Source organism: Mastacembelus armatus, chromosome 4 (assembly GCF_900324485.2).
Source record: "Mastacembelus armatus chromosome 4, fMasArm1.2, whole genome shotgun sequence".
Classification (NCBI taxonomy): domain Eukaryota; kingdom Metazoa; phylum Chordata; class Actinopteri; order Synbranchiformes; family Mastacembelidae; genus Mastacembelus; species Mastacembelus armatus.
In genome coordinates, this window is record NC_046636.1 from 11,003,708 (window position 1) to 11,021,363 (window position 17,656).

General features: G+C 38.0%; 1 protein-coding gene across 1 annotated transcript; it reads left to right on the top strand.

The window, feature by feature from the left end:
• Positions 1-2,612: 2,612 nt before the first annotated feature.
• On the top strand, positions 2,613-14,677 carry LOC113139883 (cystathionine gamma-lyase-like). The gene is made up of 12 exons (XM_026323501.2): positions 2,613-2,902; positions 4,394-4,475; positions 4,690-4,785; positions 5,013-5,122; positions 5,387-5,521; positions 5,615-5,672; positions 6,492-6,569; positions 7,062-7,214; positions 7,928-8,049; positions 8,353-8,405; positions 8,929-9,067; positions 13,869-14,677. Exons 1-12 carry the CDS (start codon positions 2,717-2,719, stop codon positions 13,881-13,883), a joined length of 1,227 nt encoding a protein of 408 aa, XP_026179286.1. The 5' UTR covers positions 2,613-2,716; the 3' UTR covers positions 13,884-14,677.
• The last annotated feature ends 2,979 nt before the right edge of the window (positions 14,678-17,656 follow it).

Consider the following 17,656-nt stretch of genomic DNA (forward strand, 5'->3'; position numbering starts at 1 on the left):
GCCAAGTACAGAGATATCCTGGAAGAAAACCTCTTCCAGAGTGCTCAGGACCTCAGACTGGGCCGAAGGTTCACCTTTCAACAGGACAATGACCCTAAGCACACAGCTAAAATAACAAAGGAGTGGCTTCGGAACAACTCTGTGACCGTTCTTGACTGGCCCAGCCAGAGCCCTGACCTAAACCCAATTGAGCATCTCTGGAGAGACCTGAAAATGGCTGTCCACCAACGTTCACCAACCTGACAGAACTGGAGAGGATCTGCAAGGAAGGATGGCAGAGGATCCCCAAATCCAGGTGTGAAAAACTTGTTGCATCATTCCCAAGAAGACTCATGGCTGTACTAGCTCAAAAGGGTGCTTCTACTCAATACTGAGCACAGGGTCTGAATACTTATGACCATGTGATATTTCAGTTTTTCTTTTTTAATAAATTTGCAAAAATTTCTACATTTCTGTTTTTTTCTGTCAAGATGGGGTGCTGAGTGAACATTAATGAGAAATAAAATGAACTTTTTTGATTTTGGCAAATGGCTGCAATGACACAAAGAGTGAAAAATTTAAAGGGGTCTGAATACTTTCCGTACCCACTGTATATTGATATATATATATATATTACATGTTACTTATATAAATATATATATACATATATAGGTATATATTTATATCAATTACAAATTCATTTGTTATTCATTTGACCAATACTGTCCCTTATAGAGCTACAGCTATGGGTCAGTCAATCATTTGGTAAATTGACAGAAAACTGATTTACAACAATTTTGCTGTTTCTAGCTTCTTATATCTTTAACTGAAAAAAAATAATAAATCAGTAACCTGATTAAAATAAAAATAATTGGCAGTTATTGTGATAAACAATTAACCATAAATTTTAAAAGTCACTTTGCAAACAAAATGTTTTTTATGGGAGGATTTGCTGCTTTTTGTTGCCATAAATCAGTGTAAATACCTTTAGGTTTTGGACTTTTGTCAAATAAAACAGGACATTTGAAGTTATCACTAGATTTTTCATGGACTAACAACTGATAATTTAATTTTAAATAGTCAAATTAATCAATGATTTAAAAAATATTGAAACATTTGCATCTCTATTTTATTCCAGTTGATTTTTTTTTTTCAGCTAATCTATCTCTGCTATGTATTCAGTTTATGCTATTGTCTTTTTGAGAGCATTGCATGCAGTCACATCTATGAGTATAACCTGTATTTAATATGATTTCCTGCAGTATTAGTCTCACTAGGTTAGGCAGGATAAAGCAGAACAGACTTCTGGTGTTATCACAAGTTAGTACATAGTGCACTTCCTCCCCCTATGGCCCAATAATAGGAACACAGCTACACTGCCGCATGTGCTATGAAGAATGGAAATGCACAAAATTTGACGATTTCACAAACAGAACAGCATTTGGAGGTTGAGAAATATCCTGAGTATTGTTTTTGATGCATAGCTAGATGCACTTCCTTGGAGGCCGCAGGGGAGAAATTTGTTGTTGGTATTCTGATTGCCTTATAATTTTACATTATTTTATATATATTTCATTATTTCCCCAGGTTTCCAGAAACCAACAAGTAGGCTGCTCTAGAGCTGAAATGATGTGTTGACTAATCAAGATAATTAATTGGCAATAATTGTGAAAACTGAGTATTTTGAGCAAAAATGTCAAATAATATAAAATAAAGAAACAAAGTTATTGGTTGAAAAAAATGAAATAACGTGGTAAAATACAACTTTTAAACTAGAGAGGTATTTTTTAAAGCTATTTGCCTTAATTTGACATCCTCACAGCAAGAAGGTTCCTTGTTCAAAACCCAGCAGGGACCTGTGATACAAGGCGGCGGTTGGAATCGAACCATCGACGTCTTACACTGTGCACAATGATGAACATTTTTACTCTTTCCTACCACTTTCAAGCAGCTCTGACCAAAAACGAGAGGTTTAAGACAATGCTTCCTTCTGAGTATTGCTGATTGGCCTATGGCTTTATAAAACAAAAGTTATAAATCAGACGTAAGTAATGTTAGTAAGGGTGTTGACGGGAATCAAGGTAGAACTGACTGTGATGTGTACATTTATAATTAAATTAGACAATATTGTATCGCGCAGCAATGTGACTCAACCACTAGGAGCGCTATTTTATGTACCGCACAATTAGAGAAAAGCAGACTTTAGATATTTTACGTTCATCACATGAGAACATGAGGGAGTCTACTAACAGACAACACTTTTGACTGATGGTGCAGACAAGAAAACGTTCGCCTCACATTGATTACATGGGAGACACCTAAAGGCAGTTAACAGATATGAGAACTGACACACATAACAGGCTAACTGAACACAAAGGATTAACTGGAGTGACTGGCAGTGCTGCAAGGGATGCTGGGTAACCTCATCCCTTGTGCACGTTACAATATGTTAAAAAAAGAGCATCCTGTCTGATTTAAATAAGAGGAAACGTTGCATCAGTAAGCGCACAATGTGTGCACACAGAAACACCGCAAACAGAGTGCAGCGTCACTTGACGCCCCTTCTCAACCACCAATCAACGCTGTCTTCTACTTGTTGGTGAGCGCTGATTGGCTGAGTGGGACAAGCGCAGCGTATAGCTCCGTTAAATAGCTCTCCCCTTGACCAGGCGCCGGTAATGCAAACTCATCCTGAGTTTGTAGTTAGTACTGTAGTTTCCATTTAGGACATTGAGCCATGGAGCAGAAACGCAGATCAGACGAGCAGAGCGGTCTGTTCGCCGGTTTCCGACCGGCTTTTAAATCGTTTGCCACTGAAGCTATTCACGTCGGTCAGGAGCCGGAGCAATGGAAATCTATGGCTGTAGTGCCGCCGATCTCTCTGTCCACCACGTTCAAGCAGCACGAACCAGGGAACCACGCGGTAAGTAGCCCGATATAACCTGGTTGTTTAAACACGGGTTTGAGGCTGAGCCATTACTCCACGTGTGGGACTTACTCAGCTCCAGCCTGAGGACTTAAGTGGGCTCTACGTTTGTATTCAGGTGTTGAAGATATTTGACGTAGACACATGTAAGTAAAGCTAAAGATAATATTTTTTGTCCTAAAAGAATATATCAATGCCGTGAAACTGTTACCCATCACAATATAGGTGGATAAATAGTGGTGGAAGTACTCAGGACCGTTACTAAGTAAAAGGCCTGCATTTAAAAGTGCACTTAAGTAAAAGTACATATCAGCAGAAAGTGTCATATCAGTTCTGGGCTACTGGGACTGATAAATTCTCATGTATTACGTTAGAAAATTATCAATATAAATCCTCCAGTGCATAGCCTACTCAGCATACTGTTGAAGCAGATGTGGGTTTTTTGACCTACTTTTCTAACCTGTTACGTGGTTCAGTCCAGCGGTCATCAACCTAGGGATCAGGGCATATTCAAAGGGTCCAGATAAGGCTGCAGAGCTCTGCAGTAATTAATGAGGTTTAGAAATCGGGAAATTCACTTCTTCTATTAAATATTAATATATACTGAGAGTGACATCTTCATTCGTTTCTCCCTTGGTGTAGAAATGAAGATGAAATCTGGGAATCCAGATTATAATCAACCTCTGTTGGATACATATTATTTTCCTCCCACTATTACATCACCTCTTTTTAGTTTTGGTACTACATGAGGTGTTTTTGCTGTATGCAAATTAACTTGTAAAGCTACCATTTTTCTGTCAATGATTATACTACAGGTTATCCAGAATGGGTTTACAGATTACCAGTCTGACACTGAACTGACACGAAAACAAATTATAACATAACTTTTAGAGAACAAAGGTCATCTAGGTCTTCAGATCTGTTTTTGCACAAAATTCATTTAAAATGGCAATGACCTTTATTAACATTCTACAGGTTTACCAAGGCTAACATTGCAGCATTTGTACACCATTATAACTTAAGTGCATTTTCAATTAATTCATCTGAACTATAAGTGTTTAGTTTTCTGTCAGTTGTGAGCTGGTGTAACAACACAATCACTGTTCAGCAGTGAGGAGGTAAATTAGAGTGTGCTTGTCTTTTCTCACCATAGTCTCTTTTTAAGTATACGGTGATGTAGTCTTACGTCACATTTAATAGTTTTTTCTCACTGTTTTCAGTTTTGTACACACATTGTAATGAACAGATAATCCAACGACAGACATATTTTTAACCCTTCTGTTAGTAATAGTGCAAGCCACAACAGGTAAAGATTGTGAAAGGTGATGAGCCAGTTCCAGTGCCTTAAGGACTTTTCCATGTTCTAGTTCTGTTTGCCAAAATGCTAATTCACACATGGCTAATGCTTTTTCTCTTTGTTTGAACACAGTCTATTGTTAATGTTGTATTTGGTGACTGAACGTTACTAATAGCCATGTTTTTATGTAGGGATATGAATATAGCCGAAGTGGAAATCCCACAAGAAACTGTCTTGAGAAGGCTGTGGCAGCTTTGGATGGAGCAAAGTACTGTAAGTCAGACCATGTGTGCTAGACACTAACATAGTTATGATGGGCATCAGACACACACCGGGAATATTTAATATTATTACAGCACAGCAACAAAATGATTAAGGTTTGAACATTGACTATAATGAATATGATGTATGCAAACCACAGCCTCATTTTCCACACAGAAGATGGCATGAAAAAGATTTTCTGTAACTTTTGTGCTTTTACCTGCAGGCATTGCTCTTGCCTCAGGACTGGCAGCCACAGTGACCATCACTCATCTGCTGAAGGCAGGTGATGGGATCGTCTGCATGGATGACGTGTATGGAGGTGAGACGCCTCTCTGAGTCTTCAGCACCTGAGTAGAACAAAATGATGCAACCATGAATATTTCTTTTTGTCATGAGATGCATTTGAAGTGTCATCTAAATATTTGCAGTCACTCACTTGTACAAAATTGTTGTAAGTCTGAAACTGAAAACACATTGTGAGTTGCTTTTAAACCAAAAGTGGGTTCATTTTTAAAATGTTAACTAAGTTTCACGTTTAATTGCAAGGCACAAACCGCTACTTCCAAAGAATTGCCCCTGATCTTGGTCTGGAAGTGTCGTTTGCTGATTGTACAAAACCAGAGCTGCTCAAAGCAGCACTGAAGGCCAACACTAAAGTAAGTGAAAGAATAATCACTTTGTTGTCTAAGGCTATAGTTTTCTTTCCTAACAGACTGTCTAATTATTATATAGTATATATTCAGTTAGATATACATTAAACAAGAAACACATGTCTCAAAGTTACAATTTTTAGTATTTACTAGACTGTTGCATAATTGGTTGAAACCTTTGTTTGCACAAACATGAAGCAGTGTGAAGTCAGTGTGATTCTGGACTTTGTGTGATGAGATGTTAATGACATCCTTTCCTTGATTGTGTAGCTGGTGTGGATTGAGACACCAACCAACCCAATGATGAAGGTTGTTGACATCAAGACCTGTGCTGACTTGGTCCATGGCCACAACAAAGACATAGTGGTGGTTGTGGACAACACATTCATGTCTGCTTATTTCCAGGTGAGAGTCAGTCATTTGCAGCTCATGGTCTTCCAGTTTATGTAGAAAGTCACCACTGAATGATTAACTCGTGCTTCTCCTGTACATTTGTAGCGCCCCTTGGCCTTGGGAGCTGACATCTGCATGTATTCAGCGACGAAATACATGAATGGTAGGTTATGTGTGCGTAGTCTTTGGATACAGTTCAAGCAAAAGGTCAGGGTGTTTTCAGATCAAACAGTTCACATTCACACTGCCAGTAGGAACGCTGAAGTAACATAAGCCTGCTGATGGTTGGTATAGTGTCACTTCTGCGCAACATTCAACAACACTAGTTAAAATTCTTATGTGTCATTTTGATCCGTCAAGATCTTTGAATTCTTTGTTGCGTTGGCAGCCTACACTTTTTTCACATTGAAAGCTGTTGTTTACGCTACTAAGATTAACTTTTAAAAATGATAGTTGGTGGTGCTGCAATGGCTTTAGTTAGTGTTTGATGAATCAATGGAAACATATGCCACTTGTGGTTCCTATTGTAGTGAAAAGTACCTACTACAAAGTAGGAGTTAAAAAGGCCTCAAAAAGCGTTCTAAAATTTGGGTGTCATGTGGTGCAGACACAAAAATTAGTTCTAAGAACTATGAAGAAGTTCGTCCTGTCCCAATGTGCTGAGGTCATATGTCAACACTGCTCAAGGGAAAATAGGAGTTGTGTTAACAGGTGTTAGCAACTATGGGTTAATATTAGGGAAGAGGGTGTAGAGTGTAAAATTTTCAACAGCAAGCACCTCACTATTAAAGGCTTTGGGACAAAAAATGACTAGACTTGAAAATGCCCAGTATTTTCATCAGACTTTTTAAGGCTGCTAGATAATGGTAAAAGACATGAAGTTGTTAATGCTCATACAAATGAAATACGTTTTTGCTTCAGTATTAACTAATTGTAAATTTGACTAAATATCAACATGTTATTCCTATCATTCAATTTGCAGGACACAGTGATGTGGTCATGGGTCTGGCCTCCATGAACCGGGACGATCTGTATGAACGACTCAAATTTCTGCAAAATGGTGAGTAGAAAAACAAGTTGTTCTGGCAGTCTCCATACTAAAAATGTGTCTGTTAGGTACTAACATACGTTAGCAAGATGACACCCATCAGGTTACAGTAAATTAAATTACTGAAAAAATGCCACATGTCTTGACAGCTTATTAATGCAAGAAGCTAAACATTTGCTGGCTCCTGTTTAACGATATATCCTCAAAGTGTAAGTTAAGTAAAAACAGGGGAACTCAGAATAGTTCAACTTTAGTCATATATTTACCACATGTTATTGAATGTCATTCATTAAATGTTTAAACCAAACTTCAGAACCAATTTAAAACTGATTTAGAAGGAGGGATTTGTTTCTGCTTTCATTGTTTGACTGGTCTGTCATATATATATATATATATATATATATATATATATATATATATATATATATATATATATATATATATTTTTTTTTTTATTTTTATTTTTTTTTTTTAATTTTTTTATGCAATCTTGCCTTTGCTCAGCACTCGGTGGTGTACCATCTCCCTTTGACTGCTTCCTGTGTAACCGTGGACTGAAGACGCTACAGCTGAGAATGGCACAACACTTCAAAAATGCCATGGCTGCTGCAAAGTTTCTGGAGGCTAATCCCAGGGTAGAGCGTGTTATTTTCCCAGGTAAAACCACTTAATCATCTCACACCAGAATGTCTGTTAGGATTCCTGTGCCAAATTACAGAACTGTTTTATACAAGCAAGAACATGGGGTTTGTTTTTTAGTTTTATGGTGCGTGATGAAAACACATGAAGTGCTCTGAAGACGCAGTTGTTAACCATGCACATTCTCACTGTTAATCATTTAAGTTCATGCTGCCTAAGAGGCTTTTCACATGTTTATATTGTGATATATAAGACAATAAACTGGTATCGTATTATTTCATGTAATGATGCTTAACATAACTGTAATCTCCAGTGTTCCAGTGTTTTATGAACTTGACTACAAAAAGTTATAGGGGAACTTGTCAGTTCAGTGCAGGGTCTCAAGTCCAGACAAATCCTGGCTCATGCACAAGTGTTTAATCTTCTCAAAAATAGTGTGCTCACGAAAAGCATAGAAAATTGTGATCTTATGTTGATAGCAACAGCAAAAACATGAGAAGAGAAAGTTTGACAAGACTGCATTTTCCCTTCTTTCATCTTGCTCCTTTATACTTATTAGCTCTTGCATTTTTGTAGAGTTAATTGCAGCTACAAGTCACCAGGTGTTCCAAGTTCACCTAACTCTTCTAAGCCTCTTACCAGGACACACCTGCATTTATGACTTGGGTGGTTATTATAGAATTTGTCTACTTCACTGACTGGTTTTTCATGTTTTCCTTTTGTTGTCACAGCTCTACCCTCCCACCCCCAGCATGAAGTGATGAAGAGACAATGCACTGGGTGCCCGGGCATGATCACCTTCTACATTAAAGGGAAACTTGAGCACGCCACCACCTTCCTCAAGAGCCTTAAAGTAATTTAGTTTGATCTGGACCCTTTACCTTTGTGTTTAACAAGCGAGTGGTGCTGAGGGTGATAATGACTAGATTACAGTTGAACAGGACAATTCAGTCATTATTGGGTTGGTTGTTGTCACAAGAAGACCTGATTGTAATTTTCTATAAATGGCAGTTCTGTATCATCATGGTAGTTTCTATATTTAGTTAACTTTATTATGACTTAATTTTCTAGTACTATTACTATTTTGACTTGATGAAACTGATATTTATGTCCAGCACTATTTTACTTTCTGTCTACTTACTTTTTGTCCTTTCAGTTGTTTGCAGTTGCTGAGAGCCTTGGTGGTTATGAAAGTTTAGCAGAACATCCGTAAGTATTGCAGCAACATTTTATTCTTAGATTATTTCAGTAAGCTATTCTAGTACAGTGTGACCTTTTTTGTATTTACTAGTACTGAACACTAGAAACATTTATTGTAAGCTGTAATTAAAAATATCCACTACTAGAGGGCAGCAGAGATCAAGAAAAAAAAATCTGTCAGGCTCAAAAAAGTGGCTTTGAGACACTGTATTTCCAATATTAAGTCTGTTCTATTTTTGTTAATTGTATTAGCCTCCAGGTGCATATTCACACACGGGCAATGAGAGTGTGAGTCATATGGATGGGTGCACAAATAAGAGATTTTTTATTTTTTATCCCATTATTTCAATAGTGATGGTGTGAATAGAGAGCAAAATGCATTTTTGTATTTTCTTGTAATTTGTCTGTGTGCGTGTTGTACAGCAAGCCAAAGTTACCATAAGGTCTAAAAAATTGACTTGATTTAAAGTATAGGTATATATTGCTCTCTATTGCACTCATATATACATGTGTGTCTCCTGCCATAATATAGTGCCATTATGACCCATGCATCTGTGCCAGAAAAAGAGAGGAAGGTGCTGGGCATCAGTGACACACTGATTCGACTCTCTGTGGGACTGGAGGATGAGGCTGACATCATTGAAGATCTGGCACAGGCCCTGGCTGCTGCTGTAAGTATCAAACATGCACTGTACTAGAGAATTCTTCAAACAGTAGTTTATCAGTCAAAATCACCTCTTTTGTTGTGACATTGTCTAGACAAATACTTGGTTGCAACAAGTCTTGAATTGGGCTATATACCTATGATTACTTGAGGGGGGCCTGAATGTGCGTGGCCAGCCTAAGTGGTGGTAAACTTAACCTCCCCCCCTGTCCCTAAAGAAATTGACTGGCCTGCAAACAGATCTGCTTATCCACAAGAATTAGTCAGAAATTGTCAGTGGGTGCACTTATTTTTAAGATTTTGACCTATACAGAGAAAACCTACAGACTCAGAGGTGTCTTAGGACCTTCAGTAGTAGTTAAAATGAGGTCTGGTCTGAGCTGTGACTTTAAGCAGATTGTTTGTCTTTCCCACAAAGCAATTAGGGGTGGCAAGTGTTAGGCATACACAGATGTTTTTTTTCCCTTTTGTTTATCATAAGCTCTAACCCACACCTCCAATTTTATTTCTTTGATTGGACTCCATGCTTGCTAACACCTCACTCCACTTAGCTTCTGTTAATGTCATTAGCCTTAGGTTCACTTCTTTTCCCCAATCTACACTGAGAATGTTTGGATGACGTATTCAGTGTGGACAAAATGCAGTTACTGTCTGCTTGTTCTAATTTATTTTCACTTGCCTAAGTGTGTTACTTTTCTGGACATCCATGGGTGCACTCCATATAAGAAGGCATACAATTGCGGCAATTTGCTAAAATGTAAAAACTATAAAAGTATGGGACCCAAATCAAGATTTACTGAGTCAGTTGCAACATCCACTTTATACCCACTTCAGTCTATATAGAGTAAAAAACATGAAATTCTGTCTGCTCTGTGGCCAGGAACTACATTCTAACATGGAAATTCTTAAGAGTTTTTGAAACTAAATGGGAAACGCTGGTCACCAGAGATTATTGCTAAGATTTATATGTACTAATGCACCACAGCTCACTTTACACCCTATGCTTTATGAATGCTGTGAAGGGGATCCAGATGCCACATGTACGACTAGCTAATGATTAATCAGAGGATAAATGGACCTGCGGCTCAGTGTGCATTCTATCTAAATTCACAGCTGTGTGGGGTGTCACATGAGTCACATGATAAAAGTGCATTCAAGTTTCCAAGGAATTGTCAAAATGTCGTTTCCATGCAGACCACACACTACTGTATGGATTTGGCATAATGCCAAATAAGGCAAGGCTATTTATGTAGCACAATTCATACACAGAGTAATTCAAAGTGCTTTACAGAAATAAAAGACAATTTAAAAATACAAAAGCAAAAATCAAAATGAGATTAGAGGACACTGAGTGCAGATAAATCACTTTGGATAAAACACCGTCAGTTGTCATATGTTATATGCCACACTAAAAAGAAAGGTTTTTAGCTTGGACTTAAACATTGCCAGGGATGAGGCTTGTCTAACATCAGGCAGACTATTCCAGGTTTTAGCTGCATATAACTGAAACGCTGCTTCTCCCTGTCCCTGATGTTCTCAGAGTTTGAGATGGTTCATATGGCATCGACATGTCAGAGATGTAATGTGGTGCTGAGCCATGAAGAGACTTATACACAAGCAGTTCTGTTTTGAAGTCTGTTCTTTGAGAGACAGGAAGCTAGTGCAGAGATCTGAGAACAGGAGTAATGTGGTTGTACTTCCTGGTTCTAGTCAGGACCCGAGCAGCAGCGTTCTGAATGTACTGTAGCTGCCTTACAGCTCGTTTTGAGAGCACTGTGAGCATGCCGTTACAGTAATCTAACCTGCTAGAGATAAATGCATGGATGAGTCTTTCCAAGTCTGGTTTAGACATGATCCCTTTGATTCTGGCAATGTTTCTGAGATGGTAAAATGCTGACGATGTTATCGATTTAATGAGTCCATGATTACCCCTAGATTTCTAACTTGATTTTTAAATTTTAGAGAAAGAGACTCGAGGTGACTGCTGACACTTTCTCTTTGTTTCTGAGGCCCAAAGATGATTATTTCAGTCTTGTCACTGTTTAGTTGGAGAGAGTTGTTTTGCATCCACAGAGTGATCTGTTCAATACAGCTGCACAGCGAATCGACTGGTCCATATTCACCAGCTGTGAGTGAAATGTAAATCTGAGTGTCATCTGCATAGTTATGGTAGGACACATTATTGCTGCATATTAACTGGCCTAAAGGAAACATGTAAAGATTGAACAAAAGGGGTCCCAGGATGGACCTCTGGGGAACCCCACATGTCAACACCACTTGGTCTGAGACACAGTTACCAACTTCAGTGAAATACTTCCTGTCTTCAAGATAGGACTTCAACCATTTAAGGGCAGTACCAGAGATGCCTATCCAGTCATCTAACCTTTGTAACAGGATCACATGGTCCACTGTGTCAAAAGCAGCACTTAGATCCAGCAGTACTAAGACAGAGACTCTGCCAGCGTCGGTGTTCAGACGAATGGGAGGGAGTTTTTTCCTCTCCACTGTCGCCAAGTGCTTGCTCATAAGGGAATTGTTGGGTTTTTAGTTTTAGTTTTTGTAAAGTGCCTTGAGATGATTTGTATTGTGATTTGGCGCTATACAAATAAAATTGAATTGAATTGAATTGAATTGAATTGAATGTCATTTGTCACCTTGATGAGTGCAATTTCAGTGCTGTGATGGGGCCTAAAACCTGACTGAAAAACATCAAAGCAGTTGTTTAGCATTAGAAAGTCAGTAAGTTGATGGTAAACAACTTTTTCAATGATTTTGCCTAAAAATGGCAGGTTTGATATGGGCTGGTAGTTGTTCAGTACCATAGCATCAAGACTGCTCTTCTTCAGGAGAGGCTTGATGACAGCAATTTTCAAGGCCCTTGGAAATGTTCCAGACTGTAATGAGTTATTAACTAATTGAGTGAGTTGTGGTAACAAACTGCTTAGTACTGATTTCAGAAATTTTGTGGGTAAAACATCAAGGCAACAGGTGGATGAGCTCAGACTGGAGATGATCTCTTCAACTGTTATGTCATTTACTGGTGTAAAGAGTGTCAGTTCTACCAAGTGTTTCCTGGATGGCTGCAGAGTTGGTATCTGCCTTGTGCAATTTATTGTTTAATACCCTGAATCTTGTCATTAAAAAATAATGCAAATTCCTTACATTTAGATGTTGAAATTACTTCCAGTGGAAATGGAGATGGAGGGTTTGTAAACCTACTCACTGTAGCAAACAGGACACGTGAGTTGTTACTAATGTTGTTGATGATTTCAGAAAAATACATTTCTCTTTCTACGTAGACTTTCATTGAACACACACAACATCTGCTTATAAATGTCATAATGAACCTGGAGCTTTGATTTACGCCACTTTCGTTCGGCCTTCCGGCACTCCGCTTTCTGTGCCCTGACCGAGTCATCATTTCTCCATGGTGACTTTTGCCTGTTCCTGGCAAAATAAGGCATGTCTGTCAAAATGTAGACAAATGAGAGCTGTAAAAAAGTGCTAATTATCTTGGGAACATTTAGGGAAAGCCAGGCCAGGAAGGGTTGCAGACCAGAATTGAGTTAAGTATGCAGTGGTTTCATTCTGTGATGAAGGGCTATGGTGTATCCCCCTCCCCCCCCGCACAAACACGCTCATATCTTGAGTTTTAAATGTTTGAAGTTGATTTATTAACTGCATGCTCTTCTCAGTGTTTTGCAATGGAAACAATTCAAAGTATTTCTGCTCATGAGACAAACAGATGGTTCATCACAAGTACTGAGGTATTGCAGTGTCCCCAGAAACTAAGTTGACCACTTAGTTTCAGCTTTTCTCACCTCACGTGCAGTGCTGTGGCAGATTTGGTACAGCTCTTTTGTGCATCTGCATTTTTATTACGCCCCTTTTCCTCAAATATCTGGTGTCTACATCTGAGGTTTTATTACACCTCTATCTTTTGTCTGTCCTGACATGGCAGCAGAGGTTTATAAAATAGCTTAGTATTTTGTTTTCTGACCAATATGAAAGGCCAAACTGCCTGTGCTAGGGCCAGTTGCATCATGAGGAGAATATCAGAACCAAATTAATGATTCTGATTAGAACCGCTCATTTAAAATCAGTTCACACTTGAAGAACAGAGTTGGTTAAGATTCATATTTCATTAAAAATGTATTAAATGAACTCGTGCTGATTTTGCACGACTTCCTCAGTCACTTTGAACTGCAGACCTACGTAGCCACATCCTACGTGGTAGCCTGCACCACCTCCTGAGTGTCTCTGTATCCTTCTGCTGCCCATGTGTAGCAAATGGAAATAAAATTGAGACAAATATCTCTAATGACTGTCTGTGGTCCCGGGAAAAGGCATCTCTGACGGGTGAAGTATTTAATTGGCTGGGACAGTCATGTCAGCGTGGGATGGGCGGTCAAGCTTCCGGTCAAGTTTCCTCATCCTGGGGTTAGTTTTAAATCACAAATTTGGCTGCTGGTTAATCATTTGGCCTCTCCACCCAGTAATGTTCTTTTTAGTGTTAAATGCTGGGTCTGTGGTGTTTTATCAAGTGGTTTTCTCTGCAGGGGGCCCTCTGCTAAGCTGCTTTTGACTCACTTTATGGCAACATTTGGCATCCTGCCTCACAAAGAGAGGAGGAATGATTCTAGAGACTGTGCCTTTTTTTTGTCTACTCCAGTAAAATGCATCACTTCAGATAAATCCTAGCATCTTATCAACCGTAACCTCATGTCTGTCTTCTACTTCCTGGATGTGGACTGTACCTAGTATTGATCTCACTGGTCAATTTTTCTTTTCCTGTTTTCTTTTAATAGCATCCAGAGAAGTGAAATGTCTTCAGCACATCGTCGAGGCTGCGGGTGAATGAGTTGAGACAGGTGAATTTATTTCAGATATCTTAACTATCTGGGAGCAAAATATGTATAAATGATACTATGTGATAACACATTTTTTATTTTAGAATCATTTTAATACCTATTTTACTGAAATCTGTTATAATCTTATTTATCTTATGCTTTTTATTTGTTTGTGTATTGTTTTCATTGGATTGCTTTAATGTGCTAAAGCATGAGTTTCTGCAGAAAAAAACCCCCACCAAACAATATTTTCTGTATAGTCTTGCTATAAAAAAGTGTACGTTAGGTTATATGTCAGTACATCTGCAGTATTAACCTGTATTTATGCTTTCCAAATTTTTTCTAAAATTTGTTCTGTAAAACATGAGGCAGACACACAGATACACAAATTCTCTTTAGTCAGATTAACCACATTCATCATTTTATAAAGAACAAATAAGATGCATATAGACTTCAAGCTACGCCTTATAAAGAAGAAAACAAACAAACTTGAAATTAATCCACATTTTTGCTAATAATTAAAGGTGTGTTTGATTTGTACAGTTTGGTTTGTCTTAAGTTCAAGACAAAAGTGAAATTTCTCCCAGGACTCACATGGTTTTTATCTTTACTAAGACAAAGTTTTATTCATGCACAGCTTCCTTTATTCCTCCTTGTAGTAATAAATCACATCACTGCTCAACCATATGCTTCATTTGAAAACGACTACTCATGATCACTGTCATTTATGTAACTGATAAATCCATTAAAATCAGTTTGCAGTATAAGTCTCTACATCTCTCACTTCCTCTCAGCCATCCTGCCATACAGACAGAAGGGGTGTAATTGCGAGTTTAGCGTCAGGAGCCGTAGCGAGTCAATATGCCACATTCAATTTAGCTGAGATAGTGGTGGGCTGCACACTGGGGTTTTAGCTGATGGATCAAATGAGGTAGCTGCTGTCCTAATGACCAAACCATCAACATTTCCATGGGGAGACTGAATCTTTCAGTCCTCTACAGAAAACTGATATCCAGCTTTAAAGGTTTTGGTTCACCGAAACTTTAATTTCAGGTTACCTACAAGCATGTAATGGATTTTACATTTCTGAGGAGCTTCTGCATTAGCCATTCAGGTTTTGTATAAACCTTAATATACTATGTATAAACTGTTTGAATTTGCTGTTGATGTAGTAAGCACCACAATGTCAACCCTGTCACGCCTGCTTAGATTGTATAGATTCAAAGGAAGCAGTGCATTTAAATGGAAACAAGACTGTAAAATGCTCTTCACTAAAAGTAAAGTTGCTGCTGAGGTGTTTGAAATTCAGATTCCGACAATCACGGTCTTGGCTCATGCAGTGGGATCTCATCACTGTGTGTGTATGACTTTTCCTAAAAGTATCATCATTCATTCCCTTTCAGAGACTTTTTCGGGAGTGCAGCCACACTCAGATCAGTCCTAAATCAGGATAAAGGGCTGGATGACAGTAGTGTATGCATGACTAGTTATGTTGTGACTACAGGGGTGGTTTCAGTGTTTATTTTACAGATTACATTCAATGTGTGCTATCAATAGCTTCAATAACAAAATACTTTTCAGTATAAACAAACTGGCTTGTGACTCCTAATGTGTAATTTTAATCTGATGCATCATAATAAAAAGAAACCACCCACTTGCATTCATTGGAGGCCGTCTGTCTATTCATATACACAAATCTGTGGACACAAGGTTTAGAGTTCAAAGGGAAAACACCAGCAAGAGGCAACAGAATGAAATATTTATTTTGGTTCCCAGGAATCCTGTTAAGTCACATCGACCACAAACAGCATGTTTATCGGTAAGTGTGTTGAGTATATATATGCTATTCATGAAACGATATTGTCCTTTTTCAGTGCTTATTCACCTCAAAATGCCAATGGCTACCAGAATTTAATTTGAAAAATTTAATGATGTAGCAACATAATAAAGTACCATAGAAGGTGTAATGTTAGTGATTTCTAGAGATGCTGGTGGCCTGCGTTTTTACACTCTGGACTGAGGTAAGTTGGCTGTTTCAGTCACTGTGCTAAGTTAAGGAGCTTCTGATTCTTAATGTCGTATTCATGGCACATACATCGAGTGTGGAACTGATCTTCTCAATTAACCTTCTGGCAAGAAAGCAATACCAGTAAGTACATTTCCCCAAACTGTTGAACTATTTAAAGAAAATCAGCTACATAACATTTCAATTAATAGGGATAGGATGCTCTTATCTGCTATGGACTGATTTTGTTATTTAGTATTTACAAACGGATGCATTTTCTTTGTCTATTATCTAGACAAAGGTTTGATTGATATTTTAATACCTGCCCTGTCATAAACACTGAGTCACAGCACAAATGAGTCGGTTACAGTACAAAATCTTTATAAATGTAGGGTAAAATGTGGCTAAGTTAGACTTACAACTTTAGGTCTTTTAGACACTTTGGTTACTTTTACATACATACCTAATTGGCTGGTCCTGCCAGTGTTTCTTTTAAAAATATTTGTCTCTGGACCATATGTCCAACCAGAACGATGAATTATCTGTATTGTTGTAGCTCTTGGTGTGTTGGAATGAACCTGTATTTGATTAACTTTCTCCCAAATTAACCAGTTTGTTTGCGGTGAGATGACACCTGAGATTAAACAACAGTATAGCATGTACTGTAGGTGTGCATACTGTTTTATTGTCCATAAAAATGACTGTGGGTAAATAAGAAGGTTAATAAACCTGTTTTGTGGTTGATTAAAGCCCTATCCAGGGCCAGTAAAGAGCCACAATGAAAAATAACTGAAGTCATAATTCCGGTATAGAGAATAGAGTGTTACAGCTGTGAGAAAATGTTGAATGTTTTTAGTTAAATTGATGTGGTAGTTATACAATACAAAAATTAGTCAAACAAAAACCTGACTCCAGTGTAACTAACTGTCCTCTGTCATGTCATTTAGTTTAGTTGTAATGGACATCCACATTGATGTTCGTGTGTCTAGCATGTCTGCCATTGTTCTTCTATTCAGACCTTCAATCCTGAGTGTGAGCTCTGCCAAAGAAACTTTACTGAAATTATATTGACATAATCAGGTATATATATATATAGATTAAAATAAACAATAATTACATGTTAGCAAGCTTTTCACCACCATTCTTCTCTCACCCACTCAGCAAGGACATAATTACTCTTGTATTGATTTTGAATAATGTCAATTTTGCTACTGCTCCCAGAAATGGCAACAACAGTGGCAGTTCTCATGGTTTGTTATGTTAACTCATTGCCACCCACAGCTGCACTGCAACCAAGCTCGGCAATCTGAAAATGGCTTTTATTTTAGATTCTGTTTGATTCTCTGCAATTTGACTCAGTGGGTCTGTTGTCTGCTGCCATTAAATACAATGATGTTAACCAAAAAACATTAATGCACCTACAGGACATAAGGTATAATCAAATGTACTAACTGGATAGCAGAACACATTTTGTAACACCAAATCTCAAAGAAACAACTCAATATATGGCTTTCTGCTGCATTTTATCTTCTAGATGAAAGTACATTCAGATCAGCATTGATTGATGTACTAAGCACATGCTATTGTTAGCAGATCTGACTAGGGACTTTAGCTGCAATATGAGGACTCAAAGTCAGAAAACAACTGCTAGCATGTACCTAGAGTTACCATGTTAGTGTTAGTGCAATGTCAGCTACGATCAGCAGTTATATAGATGTTTTTTTTTTTTTTTATTAACTCT

Excerpts from the sequence above, each read along its gene's own strand:
- LOC113139883 (XM_026323501.2), top strand. The coding sequence starts at position 2,717 with ATGGAGCAGAAACGCAGATCAGACGAGCAGAGCGGTCTGTTCGCCGGT. Across the intron at positions 5,673-6,491 it reads AGCGACGAAATACATGAATG|GACACAGTGATGTGGTCATG; the intron begins GTAGGTTATGTG and ends TTCAATTTGCAG. Across the intron at positions 8,050-8,352 it reads CCTTCCTCAAGAGCCTTAAA|TTGTTTGCAGTTGCTGAGAG; the intron begins GTAATTTAGTTT and ends TTGTCCTTTCAG.